Genomic DNA, 17,447 nt, shown 5'->3' on the forward strand with positions numbered 1-17,447 from the left:
GTTTCAGATTCGGATTTGATTTCAGTCTGCCACACTTACCAGTTTCACAAGATGACACTTCACTTGTTGCTTAATCTGATCAGATCTTGTTATAAGTTTGAGTTCCGCAGGTTCTTGCAGGATAATATGAGCAACAAATGTATTTCCTTTTTTGTAGTAACGAGATGCTGATAGTAAGTGTAAACGCCGATTAAGGCTGTTACCGACTCTTATCACGGAACTGTTACTGCAATAGTAGACATAGAATTTGAATAAAAACATATTGGGTGTTAGACAGCATTATTTTGAAACATTGAAAACAAATACAAAATCAACGTTCCGACAAACTTAGCAGCAGTCTCCTTCAGAGTGCAAAACTGTCAGAATGATACGGATTAACACCCACGAAGATTTCATTCAAACTGACTCTGACTATGGAAGATTGTTTACAGTTTCAGGTAGAGTTAGTTACGCAGTACTTTATTAAACTTTCCGTGCACAAAAATACAACGCAGTACATGTAGTGCAACACGCCCGTAATTTAAGTCAATATCAATTACTGTATGTGTATTTAGTGTAACATTAATTAAAGTTAATTCGAGATTTACATATGTGAGCACACACATAGAAACTACAGCGTTACGTATTTGGAGTGGTGCGCTACAATAATAGAAGCTATATGTAATAAGCATTATTTTTTTTATATGAAATTATATTAATTACATGTCAGGACTTTGACAATTACTAAAGAAATGGTCAGATGCCTTAGTGTTTGTGTTTAGTTTTCAGCGAGTGTAATTGACTTATCTTGAGAAATAATTTTTACAATTAAGTCACAGGTAGAGAAAGTGTTAGTGTAAATACGAAAGATAAAGTAACACGGCGGTTCAGCACATCATGCAAAGACGTCTTCTCTCTATTTTCTTCTAAGGATAACCTTTTAAACATGATATTTCCACGATGCGTATTAAAGAAATTCTTGCTGTGTTAGGCATATGTTGCGACTTACGAATAAATACAATAGAAAGCTAGTTTGTCTATTCAACGGCACATGTCCAATTTCTACATAAAATATTGCTTATTATCAGGAGAATATCTTGATTATCTAGTGTCCATTCTTCTCACACAGCACAATCTTTTACCCTTAACGATGAACCAGAAGAGATGGATGGTGAAGAAGTAAATAATTTCTATGAAACTGAGGACGCTGCATCCGAGGCATAATCCTGCTGTACCACCGATGTACACTGGAACAATAAGGCACATTGTAAACAAAATGCATCTACCTTGCACTACGTGACAATGATTCACAGGCATGATTGTCAGAATAATGGGAGCAACCATGCTAAGAATATAACATATTTATGAGGCGGGAATTCAGTGTCGTTTACTGCTACGGAACGAGGTGGCAAAGTCAATACAGACCCGGACTTGCAACCACGAGGAGTGAGGTTCAAATCTACGCCCAGCTGCCCATATTTAGTTTTCTGCCGTTACCTTCAACCGATTAGGATGAATGCTAGGATGATTCCTGTTTTCTTCCCGAATACGATCCTGTCCGAGCTTATGCTCAGTCGCTAATGACCTCGTAGTCAGACTTTATTCTTTATTTTGTTATTGTAGTGAATTAAGCTACTGTGCAGTTTCTTAGGTAACAATTAACACTGCATACGTTTACACACGATTAAATAAGGAACCTCTTTGACTTTGACATTCGAAAGCGGAAATTTGTTACAGGACAGTTATTGGTAGCAGTTGTGTCGAATATTGGCTGTGAATTTGGAGCTCCTTGTGCAACAACACAGAATTTGAAGAAGCCATATATGACTGATGTTCAGATGTCAGTGAAGGGTAGTATTGGCCCTCACAACAACGAACTGAATTGTCGCGGTTCTTCTTAGAGCTAAACCAACTGACAGTATAATCAGATAAGGATTTGTATCTTAAACGACCATTTTGTGATGGTAAAAGAGAATACGACATGCACAAACTGAACATGCGCCGTCGTGTGTTCGCCTCCAAGTGCAGCTGATCATCGGATCTCTTTAACCGGAGAGTACGTCATAGTTCCGAGTAGTGCTGTTCCTTCGGTTATCTCCAGTAGTAAGTGTAGGAGCCGGCGAGCAGTCGGAGGTTGGCCGGAGCGACCGGAGTCGGGCAGTTACTTAACTATAATGTAGATACTTACCGAACATTGTTAACTTATAATGAGACCAGAGCTTCCGACTGGTTGCTTCACTCCGATTATCTTCAGCGCTATTATATGACGCAATGAGGAAATGGATTTGGCGGTCATTTGACGAAGTACAGTGTACGGACATTCACAATAGGATCAATTGGCTCTGAGCACTATGGGACTTAACAAAATGGTTCAAATGGCTCTGAGCACTATGGGACTCAACTTCTGAGGTCATTAGTCCCCTAGAACTTAGAACTAGTTAAACCTAACTAACCTAAGGACATCACAAACATCCATGCCCGAGGCAGGATTCGAACCTGCGACCGTAGCGGTCTTGCGGTTCCAGACTGCAGCGCCTTTAACCGCACGGCCACTTCGGCCGGCTTGGGACTTAACATCTGAGGTCATCAGTCCCCTAGAACTTAGAATTAATTAAACCTAACTAACCTAAGGACATCACACACATCCATGCCCGAGGCAGGATTCGAACCTGCGACCGTAGCAGTCGCGCGGTTCCAAACTGTAGCGCCTAGAACCGTTCGGCCGCCCCGGCCGGCGGACATTCACACCTGTGTTTTAATACACTTTACGTGTAGAGCTTTGCTCTACCAAACCTAAGGCTCGGTAGTTTTAGTACACTATACAGGATGGTCCATTGATAGTGACCGGGGAAAGTATCTCACGAAATAAGCATCAAATGAAAAAACTACAAAGAACGAAACTCGTATAGCTTGAAGGGGGAAACCAGATGGTGCTATGGTTGGCCCGCTAGATGGCGCTCCCATAGGTCAAACGGATATCAACTGCGTTTTTTTTAAAAATAGGAACCCCCATTTTTTATTACATATTCATGTAGTACGTAAAGCAATATGAATGTTTTAGTTGGACCACTTTCTTCGCTTTATGATAGATGGCGCTGTAATAGTCACAAACGTATAAGTACGTGGTATCACGTAACATTCCGCCAGTGCGGACGGTATTTGCTTCGTGATACATTACCCGTGTTAAAATGGACCATTTACCAATTGCGGAAAAGGTCGATATCGTGTTTATGTATGGTTAATGTAATCAAAATGCCCAACGTGGATGTGCTATGTATGCTGCTCGGTATCCTGGACGACATCATCCAAGTGTCCGGACCGTTCGCCGGATAGTTACGTTATTTAAGGAAACAGGAAGTGTTCAGCCACATGTCAAACGTCAACCACGACCTGCAATACATGACGATGCCCAAGTAGGTGTTTTAGCTGCTGTCGCGGCTAATCCGCACATCAGTGGCAGACAAATTGCACGAGAATCGGCAATCTCTAAAACTTCGGTGTTGAGAATGCTACATCAACATCGATTGCACCCGTACCCCCCGATTCGCAAGATATAGTTGCTGAACAGTCAAAGAAAACTTGAGTTTCATTTCAAAAAGGTACCCCAATTATACAATTATAGTCGGTGGTGACTTCAATCTACTCTCGACTTAGTGGAAAAATTATACGTTTAAAGCCGGCGGCAGGCATAAAGCGTCATCCGAAATTTTATTGAATGCTTTCTCAGTAAATTATTTTGAGAAATTAGTACATGAGCCCACTCGAAGTGTAAATGGTTGTGAAAGCACACTTGACCTCTTAAAACAAACAATCCTGGAGAAATAGGGAGTTCAAAAATGGTTCAAATGGCTCTGAGCACTATGGGACTCAACTGCTGTGGTCATAAGTCCCCTAGAACTTAGAACTACTTAAACCTAACTAACCTAAGGACATCACACACATCCATGCCCGAGGCAGGATTCGAACCTGCGACCGTAGCAGTCGTGCGGTTCCAGACTGTAGCGCCTTTAACCGCTTGGCCACTCCGGCCGGCGAAATAGGGAGTATCATGACGAGTAGGGGGATTAGCGACCACAAGGCAGTTGCTGCTAGGCTGAATACCGTAACACCCTCAACCATCAAAAATAAACACAAAGTACATCTATTTAAAAAAAAAAGCTGATAAAAATGCTCTTAACGCCTTTTTAAGAGACAGCCTCCACTTCTTCTGTTCTGATCGTGTAAGAGTAGAAATAATGTGGAATGATTTCATAGAGATAGTATCGACAGAAATTGAGAGACATACACCACACAAATCAATAAGTAATAGTACTTATCCCCCACGGTACACAATAGGGGTCAGATCGCTGTTGCAGAAGCAACGAAAAAAGCATACCAAATTTAAAAGAACGTAAAATCCCCAAGATTCGCAAAGTTTTGCAGAAGTTCGAAATACAGCAGGTGCTTCCGTCAACCTCAATGCATTTGGCAATACGTGTAACGACATTCTTGTCAACAGCGAGTAGTTCGCCTTCAGTAATGTTCGCACATGCATTGATAACGCGCTGACGCATGCTGTCAGACGTTGTCGGTGGATCTCGATAGCAAATATCCTTCAACTTTCCCCACAAAAAGAAATCCGGGGACGTTAGATCCGGTGAACGTGCGGGCCATGGTATGGTGCTTCGACGACCAATCCACCTGTCCTGAAATATGCTATTCAATACCGCTTCAACTGCACGCGAGCTATGTGCCGCTCATCCATCATGTTGGAAGTACATCGCCATTCTGTCATGCAGTGAAACATCTTGTAGTAACATCGGTAGAACATTACGTAGGAAATCAGCATACATTGCACCATTTAGATTGCCATCGATAAAATGGGGGCCAATTATCCTTCCTCCCATAATGCCGCACCATACATTAACCCGCCAAGGTCGCTGATGTTCCAGTTGTCGCAGCCATCGTGGATTTTCCGTTGCACAATAGTGCATATTATGCCGGTTTACTTTACCGTTGTTGGTGAATGACGCTTTGGAGCTATTGTATCAACATACTGTGAAAGAAACCTGACCGAGGTACAATATGGACCGGGGGCCTTGCCTTTATTAAGTGATTTAAGCTGCTTTGCTACGCCCAGGACATCTACTTCTATGTTTCTCATCGTGTCAGTTGTCCTTGATTGGAATTCAGGAATATTTACTTCGTCTTCTTTGGTGAAGGAGTTTCAGAAAACCATGTTTAATAACTCTGCCTTTTTGGCACTGTTATCAGTGACTTCACCATTGCTATCGCGCAGTGAAGGTATTGATTGCGTCTTACCACTGGCGTGCTTTAACTATGACCAGAACCTCTTTAGGTTTTCTGTCAGATTTCGAGACAGAGTTTCGTTGTGCTCTTCCTTTACATATACGGATTGGATAAAAATATGGAAACAGAGCGAGAAATGCAAGCTTGAACATAAATGAATATGCTAGCCAGGCTTGGGGGTTGTATTTGTCCACTAACATTACCTTTCAAAGGTCCACAATATGTTGCAAGTGCCAGTCATGGTCAGACTGCGTTACGCGTCGGAGCTAAGTTTGTTCGAATGTGGTTCTTGTATGATGGATGTTTTCGTGATCAAGGGAGACGAAGCATTGGACGTTTCAAGAGGCATCGCATCGAATATTTCTACCGCATATTTGGAAAGCGGAAAAACATCATCTGCTAAGTCACAACGCAGAGGAAAGTGTGTGCTGAGCAATCGTGACAGACAGAGATTGAAGAGGACTGTGAAGAAAAATAAGATGACAAAATCTGCAAAACTCACTGCTGAATAAAAGGGCACAAAAGGAACACCATAAGCAGTGAACATCAGGGCGCGCTGGAATTCCAAAACCACTCATCAGTGATGCAAATGCACGTAACAGGAAAACGTGGTGCTGAAGCTATAAAACCTGGACGAAGGAGCAACGGAAGAAAGTTATTTTGTCGGATTAGTCTCGTTTCACAGTGTTTCAAACTTTTGGTTGAATTTATATCCCAAGAGTGGAAGCATGGCGGGAGTTCTGTCGCGATCTGGGCGCTCATAGCGTGGTATTCCGTGGGCCCCATGGTTACTCTGCAATGTCACACTAACTTCCAAGGACTATGCGGTCATTTTGGCTGTGTTCCAATATGACAGGGCCTCTGTTCAGATAGCTCGCATCTTCCAGGTCTGATTTTGAGAGGACACTACATTGCAGGAAGAATGCTGTAAGATTCCATCGAAAACCAAACAGGATCGAAAACCAAACAGGATTCCGAGACGACTGGAATGGTTTTCCTACTGCGTATTAGACACTGCAATGTGTTGTGTGTTTGGTGTTCCATATTTCTGTCGCCGCCCTATAGCTACTTCGCCATTGCACGTCTGTAACCGAGCGACCGCTACGGTCGCAGGCTCGAATCCTGCCTCGGGCATGGATGTGTGTGATGTCCTTAGGTTAGTCAGGTTTCAGGGGACTGATGACCTCCGCTGTTAAGTCCCATAGTGCTCAGAGCCATTTGAACCATTTTGAACCATTGCACGTCACGCGACCGGTGTTATCCTGTTTTTGATATAAATGTAATATTTACAATATGATTTCTGATAGTGTGATTGTCAATGAAACATGAGGTTAAAACTTCACATTAACATTGCTGAAGGCAACGCCTCGAGTTGGTATTTTGCTAATTTGAACATGGTGTACCAGTCATTGTTTCTAAAGGGAACTGAATGAAGGCTGCGTCTGCTCAAAAATAATTGGGACTAACACGGCGAAATTGTAGACAGTGTTCGTGTCTGCACTCAAGCGTCACAGGTGGACACTGTTCCAGTACAAATTCTTTCTTCCCTTTAAAGACTAAGATACGTATATACTTTTTAACCTTTTTTCCTGCGTGGTTCTTGTGTAGAGATATGCTCGACACAGCAAAAAAAAAAAGCACTCTGTCTTCAGGCCACGAGTGGCATACCGGGACCATTCGATCGCCGAGTCATCATCCGTGGAGGATGCGGATAGGAGCCGGCCGGAGTGGCCGAGCGGCTCTATGCGCTACAGTCTGGAACAGCGCGACCGATACGGTCGCAGGTTCGAATCCTCCCTCGGGCATGGATGTGTGTGATGTCCTTAGGTTTGTTAGGTTTAAGTAGTTCTAAGTTCTAGGGGACTTATGACCTCAGCAGTTGAGTCCCATAGTGCTCAGAGCCATTTGAACCATTTTTGCGGATAGGAGGGGCGTGGGGTCAGCACACCGCTCTCCCAGTCGTTATGATGGTATTCTTGACCGAAGCCGCTACTATTCGGTCGAGTAGCTCCTCAATTGGCATCACGAGGCTGAGTGCACTCTGAAAAAGGGCAGCAGCGCATGACGGCCTGGATGGTCACCCATCCAAGTGCCGACCACGCCCGACAGCGATTAACTTCGGTGATCTCACGGGAACCGGTATAACCACTGCGGCAAAGCCGTTGCCCTCGACACGGCAAAAGCTTCATAAAAATACCTCAGTACTAGCTCTAGCTGAAGTTCCACACTTTAGGTGTCTGTAATTAAGGATGATTCTCTTAAAGTTTTAATCAAATCTGCCATAAGGTCAGCTGTGTTATGTGCAAATAGCTCATTGTCATTATTCAGGATGGGTCACTATGAAGTCTGCGGATCGAATCATTAAAACAGTGGAGGGACTTGAATGACAGAAAAGTTTGAAGGAGACGAAACATAAACTGAGGTGACGAAAGTCATGGGATACCGATATGCATATACACAGATGGCGGCACTATAGCGTACACAGCTTATAAAATGACGGCGCATTGGCGGAGCTGTCAACTATACTCACGTGATTCATGTGAAATGGTGTCCGACGTGATTATGGCCGCGGGACGAGAATTGGCAGAATTTGAACGGGGAGTGGTACGTAGAGCTAGACGAAAGGGACATTCCATTTTGAAAATCGTTAGAGAATTCGGTATACCTCGATCCAAAATGTCAAGAGTGTACCGAGGATACCACATTGCAGGCTTTACCTCTCACCACGGACAATGCAGTGGCCGAAAGCCTTCACTTAACGAGCGAAAGCAGTGGCGTTTGCGTAGAGATGTCAGTGCTAACAGAGAAGCAACATTGCCTGAAATAACAGCACAAATCAATGTGGGATGTAGGACGAACGTATCAATTAGGACAGTGTCGCGAAATCTGGCGTCATTAGGATCTGATAGCAGACGACCGACGCGAAACCCTTTGCTAAGAGCATAACATCGCCTGCAGCGCCTCTACTGGGCTCGTGACCATATCGGTTGGACCCTACACTACTGGATAACCGTGGGCTGGTCAGATGAGTCCCGATTTCAGTTGGTAAGAGCTTACGGTAAGTTTAAAGTGTGACGCGGATCCCACGGGGCCATGGACTCAGGTTGTCAACAAGGTACTGTGAAAGCCGGTGGTGGTTCCATAGTCGTGTGTGCTGTGATGACATGGAATGGACTGGGTCCTCTGGTCCATAGGGTCTTCTTGGAGACCATTTGCAGCCATTCATGGACTGCATATTCCCAAACAATGATGGAATTTTTATGGATGACAACGCGCAATGTCAGTGAGCCACAACTGTTTGCGATAGCTTTGAACAACATTCTGGACAATTCGAGAGAATGGTTGGGCCACCCGGTTAGCCCGACATGAATCCCGTCGAACATTTGTGGTAGATAGTCGAGAGATCAGTTTGTGCACAAAGTCCTGCACCGGCTACACTTTCGCAATTATGGACGGCTATAGAGTCAGCATGGCTCAGTATTTCTGCAGGAGACTTCCAGCGACTTGTTGAGTCTATGCCACGTCGAGTTGCTGCACTATGCCGGCAACAGAAAATGCAACACGATTTTAAGAGATATCCGGCAACTTTTGTCACGTTAGTGTGAAATTTCTGATTGGAAGATTCACAAGCAACTGGTATGACATAGGAATGGAAAGTGATGTAAGTTCTATACCCAGTAAAGAGTACTGTAAGAAGGCGACTGAAATAACATTGTAACGAACCTCGTTGTCGATAACTGGCAGTAAAATGGTTCAAATGGCTCTGAGCCCTATGGGACTTAACATCTTTGGTCATCAGTCCCCTAGAACTTAGAACTAATTAAACCTAACTAACCTAAGGACATCACACACATCCATGCCCGAGGCAGGATTCGAACCTGCGACCGTAGCGGTCACGCGGTTCCAGACTGAAGCGCCCAAAACCGCACGGCCACACCGGCCGGCAACTGGCAGTAGTTGGTACCTTAACTCATGCACTCTAATGGTTTCCGCTTCCCTTTGCGAAAGCCACAAACAACTACCACTAAGAAACTTCCTGGGAGATTAAAACTGTGTGCCGGACCGAGACTCGAACTCGGGACCTTTGCCTTTCGCGGGCAAGTGCTTTTCCATCTAAGCTACCCAAGCACGACTCACGCCCCGTCCTCACAAAGGCAAAGGTCCCGAGTTGGAGTCTCGGTCCGGCACACAGCGCACACTCCGCTGCAGAGTGAAAATCTCATTCTGAACTACCACTGACCTTCTCAATACGAAATGGAATTTTACGTCATTAACCCTCCAGTTGAAATTTTTGTTACTGTGCTAGTGGACGCCTACACGGTGAAGTGAGGTGAGAGACAACCTCTATCGTAGCGAAGCTTGCAGTAATCGATTTTTCTTGGCCCCAATGTACACTATGATACAAGACGGTCTGTGCCTTCATGGAAAACTGTTTATGGTTAGCTACGGAATCATGGTTGTGCTTAGGCGTGCAACTCTTCCTCCGAAGCAAATCGACGGCCACGAATATCTTTCTCCAGGGCTCCAAAAATATGGAAATCGCTCTTATACATCCTCCATGTAGTCTCAGTCTCTCTCCATGCGATTTCCACATTTTTCTAGACGTGAAGAAAGACATTCGGACAAAGAGCTGCATGCCTGAGTACAATCGTTGTTCCGTAGACAACCGCAAACATTTTTCTATGATGGTCTTAGCTGTCTTCTCTCACAGTGGCATTAATTTTGTTAAGGCTATTATTCTTGAAATAGTAGTTTAATTAATTTTTCACATTTGTGTATAGTTTTCATTTGACTGCCCGTTACAAATTCATTACCGTTATTAATCTCTCCCAGTCTTCTGTTCATGTGGAGCCGCTAACTACATCTTTAGAAGGGTCCGTTTCTCATTTTCCCAAAAGCATCGCCGGCCGGTGTGGCCGTGCGGTTAAAGGCGCTTCAGTCTGGAACCGCGTGACCGCTACGGTCGCAGGTTCGAATCCTGCCTCGGGCATGGATGTGTGTGATGTCCTTAGGTTAGTTAGGTTTAATTAGTTCTAAGTTCTAGGCTACTGATGACCTCAGAAGTTAAGTCGCATAGTGCTCAGAGCCATTTGAACCATTTTGAACCAAAATCATCACTGATGTCTTAATTGAAGTTCGTAAATTTTATTTTCCAGTTATGATCAAATTTTATTAACGTAGGTCACACGCAAGCTTCTCCATCGACATGAAAAAAAATCTGGTATGTTATCCTTTGATTTTACAACGACCACACGCCTCCAGTAACTTAGCTCACTTTTTTGGTGCAGTTTTTATTCAAGTTTCATATCCCTGTAATACTTAAGTTCCAGTCTGGAAAATATTAGTAATGATATGATACACCAGCTAAATCCTTGAAGACATTTGGCAATCTATTGACATGCTTTTTAAGCCCTTGCACGAAGAATGCACGGAAAAAATTTACTCGATGATTCAACACAACATAACACTGGGCAAGGTAACATAAACACAATCTTACCTAATAAGTCTGTAAATCCGAAAAGCACATCACGTTTGAACCTCATCTGGGGATACTTCGTCAATCCCCACTTAATATTTGTGCCGAGAAACCTGAAACAACATAGCTTACTTCAGAAAAGAAAATAATGAAAATATGAAAATTACGCACTTCTGTGCTTTCTTTAGACGATAAAATTAAATTAAACTTCAAAACGAGTACATAAAGTAAATTATTTATTCACTAATGGCTAGAGAAATGTTTCAACTATCATTGACACAGATGATGAAATGAAAGATAAGTAGAGCGTTGTACTGGGCACTTCCTGAAACCAGTTTCCAGCATGTAATCTTTCCGTTGGTTGCACGCGAAAGGAATGTAAAGTTTATGGCAGAAGCTCATTCCCGTCCTATTGGCCTGAGTTCCGGTAACGTGCAAACTTCCTCCTCCGCGGCACTAGAAAAGGGGAGGTGGGTTGGGGTGGCGGGCGCATCCCCGAGAAAGTCCCCGGTACTGTTTTGATAGTTGGTTGAGTGCTGAGTGGACATAATGCTGTTCTGCTAGGACTGGAGAGAGGAAAGATCCTCACTCCTATCTGGGGTTCAACTCGGAACCTCCAGAGCTGACGTCCAATGCTCCAACTGCTAGACCACAAGACAACACGTGAGGTATTATTAAATTAAATCTTCATAAGCCCTAAAGCGAAAGTATCAGGCTCTTCTAAAGGGAGTATGAGATTTCTTAGTGGAATTGTTGAATAGCTGAACTCCTACTGGTTTGAGATGAAATCGACGATGCAGACTGAAGGCATCTGTCATAAAAATCATTTAATTCCCTCTTAGGTCGTGAAAGATTTTTCTGAAAAACACTACTGAAAGCAAATAAGTCGACAGAACCGGACTGAACCCCAGTTCAATTTCACAACGAGTACCTTACGACAGTGGTACCTTACTTGGCTTGCGTTTATTGCGAAACTACATCTGCATTTACAAGGGCACTTCACAAGCCACCGTACGTTGCGTGGCGAACGGTACCCTATACCACTACTAGTCATTTCCCTTCGTGATCCACTCGCAAATAGAGCGAGGGAAAAATGGCTTTCTCTATGCCTCTGTATGAGCCCCAGTTTCTCGTATCTTATATTACTGGTCCATACGCGTATTGTATGTTGGCGACAGTAGAATCATTCAGCAGTCAGCTTCAGATGCTAGTTCTCTTAAATTTCTCAACAGTATTCTTCGAACGCAACGTCACCTTCCCTGCGGGGATTCCGATTACAGACCCTAGGCATCTCCGTAACACTTACGTGTTGTTCGAACTTACCAATAACAAATCCAGTAGCTTGCCTCTGAATTGGTTCGATGTCCTCCTTTAATTCGACCTGGTGCAGATTCCAAACTCTCTAGCAGTATACAAGTATAGGTCGCCCCAACGTCCTATAAGCGCTCTCCTTTACCGATGATCCACACTTTCCCTAAAATTCTCCCAATAAACCACAGTCAACCATTCGCTTTCGCTACTACAATCGTCAAATGCTCGTTCCAGCGTTACGCCCAGATATTTACACTATTGGCCATTAAAGTTTTGACACCAGGAAGAAATGAAGATGATAAACGGGTATTCATTGAACAAATATATTATACTAGAACTGACATGTGATTACATTTTCACCCAATTTGGGTGCATAGATCCTGAGAAATCTGTACCCAGAACAACCACCTCTGGCCGTAATAACGGCCTTCATACGCCTGGGCATTGAGTTAACAGAACTTGGATGTCGTGTACACGTACAGCTGCCCATGCAGCTTCAACACGATACCACAGTGAATCAAGAGTAGTGACTGGCGTATTGTGACCAGCCAGCTGCTCGGCCACCATTGGCCAGACGTTTTCAGTTGGTGAGAGAGCTGGAGAATGTGCTGGCCAGGGCAGCAGTCGAACATTTTCTGTATCCAGAAAGGCCCGTACAGGGCCTGCAATATGCAGTCGCGTATTATCCTGCTGAAATGTATGGTTTCACAGGGATCGAATGAAGGGTGGAGCCACGGGTCGTAACACATCTGAAATGTAACGTCCACTGTTCAAAGTGCCGTCAATGCGAACAACAGGTGACCGAGACGTGTAACCAATGGCACCCCGTGCCATCACGCCGGGTGATACGCCAGTATGGCGATGACGAATACAGGCTTCCAATGTGCGTTCACCGCGATGTCGCCAAATACGGATGCGACCATCATGATGCTGTAAACAGAACCTGGATTCATCCGAAAAAATTACGTTTTCCCATTCGTGCACCCAGGTTCGTCGTTGAGTGCACCATCGCAGGCGCTCCTGTCGGTGATGCAGCGTCAAGGGTAACCGCGGCCATGGTCTCCGAGCTGATATTCCATCCTGCTGCAAACGTCGTCGAGCTGTTCGTGCAGAAGGTTGTTGTCTTGCAAACGTCTCCATCTGTTTACTCAGGGATCGAGACGTGGCTGCACGATCCGTTACAGCCATGAGATGCCTGCCATCTCGACTACTAGTGATACGAGGCCGTTGGGATCCAGCACGGCGTTCCGTATTACCCTCCTGAACCCACCTATTCCATATTCTGCTAACAGTCATTGGATCCCGACCAACGCGAACAGCATTGTCACGATACGATAAACCGCAATCGCGATAGGCTACAATCCGACCTATATCAAAGTCGGAAACGTGATGGTACGCATTTCTGCTCCATACACGAGGGCCGGCCGGAGTGGCCGTGCGGTTCTAGGCGCTACAGTCTGCCTCGGGCATGGATGTGTGTGATGTCCTTAGGTTAGTTAGGTTTAAGTAAGTCTAAGTTCTAGGGGACTGATGACCACAGCAGTTAAGTCCCATAGTGCTCAGAGCCATTTGAACCATTTGAACCTTACACGAGGCATCACAACAACGTTTCACCAGGTAACACCGGTCAACTGCTGTTTGTGTATGAGAAATCGGTTGGAAACTTTCCTATGCCGGCACGTTGCAGTTGTCGCCACCAGCGACTACCTTGTGTGAATGCTCTGAAAAGCTAATCATTTGCATATCACAGCATCTTCTTCCTGTCGGTTAAATTTCGCGTCTGTAGCACGTCACCTTCTTGGTGTAGCAATTTTAATGGCCAGTAGTGTAAATGACGTGATTGTGTCAAGAAATACACTACTAATGCTGTGGCCGAATATTAGAGGTTTATTTTTCCTACTCATTCGTGTCTACTCACATTTTCCCACATTTAGAGCTAGCTGCTATTCATCGCAGCAGTTAGAAATTTTGTCTAAGTCATCTTGTATCTTCCTACAGTCACTCAACTTTATCACCTTATCGTACACCACATCATCATCAGCAAAGAACCACAGATTGTTGCCCATCCTGTCCGCCAAATCGTTTATGTCTACAGAGAACAACAACGGTCCTACCACACTTCCCTGGAGCACTCCGGACGATACCCTTGCCTCTGATTAACGCTCTCCGTCGAGGACAACATACTGCGTTCTAATACTTTAGAAGGCTTCGAGCCACTCACATATCTGTGAACTTATTCCATATGCTCGTACCTTCGTTAACAGTCTGCAATGGGGCACAGTGTCAAATGCTTTCCGGAAATCTAGAAATATGGAATCTGCCTGTTGCCCTTCATTCTTAGTTCGCATTATATCATGTGAGTAAAGAATGTTGGATGCTGATCAAATTCGTTCTTCCATTTTTGTACATACGTAATGTTCATGACAAATAACTTTCCCGTGAAGCAGAAGAACTTTATTTCTGGTAACCAACGTAGGTTACTTAATCAACATTTTTAGCCGCTTGACCTAATGGAGTGAAGATTATCTAGTACCTTCCGCCGCGGAAGTCGAACACTAAGCAGAACAAATGGACGTGGTCAGCCCATAGAGGGCTCCGCCTCCGCCTCCGCGGCGGCTATTCCGCTCTCGCGCAGCGAGGGCGCCGTAGCCGTAGCCGTTCCCTCCGGTTTCGTATATAGGGACCCGCTCTGCCCTAGTCCAGCATCTCCGGCGGTAATCCAGAAGGATACCGCCCTTCGATTGGCCTTTCGGTTCTACTCGAAGCGTTAGGTATATTGCAGGTGCCAGCCACCCTGCAGCGGTCCAGCCAGCAGCGGTCCCAGCCAGCAGCCAGCCGCGGTTCCTGCCAGCAGCCTGCAGCCAGCGTCCAGCAGCGGTCCGAGCCAGCGTCCAGCAGCCTGCAGCGGTCCAGCCAGCAGCCAGCAGCGGTTCCTGCCAGCATCCAGCGGTCCCAGCCAGCAGCCAGCAGCCTGCAGCCAGCAGCGGTCCCAGCCAGCCTCCAGCAGCAGCAGAAGCAGCAGCAGCGTCCTCACCGGCCAGCCAGCCAGGTCGCCTCCCCCGCCAGCAGCAGCAGAGTGGGGCTTCGGCCCCAGTTTCCTTCATCGTTCTCCATCCCTTTTAATCTGTGTCTCTTGTCGCCTTGCCCATACCTCGTTTGCTTCTTTGTCCTGTCCTGTGTCTTTCCCCTTATCGTAATGTCGACCCCCACCACCACAACTACTGCCACCACCACAGCCATCATATACACATCCCCCTCCGCCGCCGCCACCACTATCACGTGGTGTGCCCCATCAGCCCCCCCTCAGTCCATCCCCCCACTCCTCACTCTCCCATCTCCCTCACTATTTGTCGCCCCATCCCCAGCTCCTCCCTCCCGCGCCTCCTCTGATCCCTTCCCTCCACTCCCTCCCTCTGCTCCTTCCGTTTCTCTGGCCCCTGCTAGGGCGGTCGCCGGAGGGCCACAGCCCACGCTCAACTCTCCCCTTCACCTTCATCATCATCATCGTCATCACCGTCGCCTTCACCATCGCCCTCACCATCTCCGGCGCCGACTCCTGCACCAGGACCTGCCACTCCACGCCACATTGCAGTCGCTCCCATCCCCCACACCACCTCCGCCGCCGTCAAGCGCCCCAATGGCACCCCTGCCTCCTCTACTCCCAAAAAGGCTCCGCCTCGTCCCCCTTCCCCAGCCCATGATGCCATGGATGTCTCCCCACCTGTCCCTGCCCCCTCCCCCTCCTCCTCCTCCACCTCCTCCTCCTACTGCTACCTCCTCTCCTGTCCTGATCCCTCCCTTTTTGAGGCCCAGAACCTCGCCCTCTTCCTTCACCAGAATTTTCCTGGTGCCCCATCTCCCTCCTCACTCCTCGCCATGATTCGGTCCTCATCTCCTCCCCCAGCCCTACCCACCACACAGATCTCCTTTCCCACATCCCTGTCACCCGCTTTGGCCCTAATGCCTCCCTCACCCCTGCTCCTTCCCCACCTCCCTCCCACCAACCCCAACCCCCGCGTTGCCTGCCGACCCTCACCACCATGATCACTCGGCTTAGTCCGGCGATCACGGAGGAGGAGGTGTTGGAGGAGTTCAAGGCGCATCCCCATCTGAAGGTGCGTGCGGTTCGCCACATCCGTAACTCAGCCGGCCCCACCCGCTTTATGTGGGTCTTTTCCGAACACACCCTCTCCATAGACCATCTCCTAAAAGAGGGTGCCCTTCTCTTTCACCAATGCTACCAAGTTGACCCTTCCTGTTCCCCTCCTCAGTCCCTCCACTGACAAAGGTGCTTGCAGTATAATGCACACCCGACATCTGAGTGCCGCGAGGCCCCGACCTGCCCGCACTGTAGGCAAGCCCACTTTTTACGGCAGTGCCCCAAACTCCTGCCCCCCCCCCCCTCCTGTAATACCTGTAACATCCCTCATCCTACTTATTCCCAGAAATATGAGGCCCGACCCCCTCCTACCACTCCAGAACTCACCGTTCCTGTCTGCCCTCTGGACACCCCACCCATCCCGCCAATTCCCTTCGCCCACCCCCTACCGCTGAGGACATCATCAGATTCCTCACCATCGTCCTCCAAACTGTTCACCCATTCCAGCGCCCCCACACCCTCCAACAGATATCCCTCACTGCCCATTCCGTTTTCCACTTAAAAATGTATGCCACCTACTCCAACAACCAGGCCCATTTCACCTTCTCCCGTCTTGACACCCTTGTCTAAATCCCTGTCATGGCGCGACAGCACCGTATCCTTTTCAACAACATCCGCTCCCTTCCCACCAACAAGAACCTCTTCCTGCACACCCTTGCCACCCACCACGTGGATGCCTTCCTCCTCAATGAAACCTTCCTCCAACCCCACCATACCATCCACACTTCGCCCTACCTCCTTCACCGCTCCAATAATCCCCTCCTGATTGCGCTTGGTGGAGTTGCCATTGGTCACCACCGCCAGATCCCAGTTCGGCTCCAACCTCTTCTTCCCAACCCCACCGAACACCTGATCCTTAGTCTCTTCTTCCCCGGCCTTACTGTCACCTGCGCCACCATCTATGTCCACCCTAACACCCCTCTTCCCTTCGACTTCCTCTCCCACACTGACCGTACCTTCTCCTCTTACGTGATTGCCGCAGACCTCAACATCCATAGTTGTTCCGCCACCCAGTTACGGCGGTGGCATCGGTTCCTCTCCTCCCTTCGAGGCGACCTCATCCCCATTCCCCAGCACACCTGTACCAAATCCAACTCCACTCCCGATGTTATCCTTTCCTCCCCATCTCCTTGGACGCATAACGTTGGATGCCCTGGAGCCTATTGGTAGCGATCATCTCCCTGTCCTCCTCACCATTTCAGACGGTCGTTGCCCCCGCCCCGACCCTCGTAC

The 17,447-nt window shown here is 46.9% G+C and overlaps 1 protein-coding gene across 1 annotated transcript in view; it reads right to left on the reverse strand.

Annotated features, from left to right (window-relative positions):
* Positions 1-826: 826 nt before the first annotated feature.
* LOC126471298 (uncharacterized) overlaps positions 827-17,447 on the reverse strand; it is a 146,589-nt gene continuing 129,968 nt past the window's right edge. Inside the window, exons 10-11 of the mRNA XM_050099418.1 lie at positions 10,766-10,857; positions 827-1,226 (exon numbers count right to left, since the gene is read on the reverse strand). Of these exons, the coding sequence (XP_049955375.1) occupies positions 1,081-1,226; positions 10,766-10,857 (238 nt within the window). The 3' untranslated portion in view covers positions 827-1,080. The remainder of the gene's footprint in view (positions 1,227-10,765; positions 10,858-17,447) is intronic.

This window comes from Schistocerca serialis, chromosome 3, assembly GCF_023864345.2.
Source record: "Schistocerca serialis cubense isolate TAMUIC-IGC-003099 chromosome 3, iqSchSeri2.2, whole genome shotgun sequence".
NCBI lineage: Eukaryota > Metazoa > Arthropoda > Insecta > Orthoptera > Acrididae > Schistocerca > Schistocerca serialis.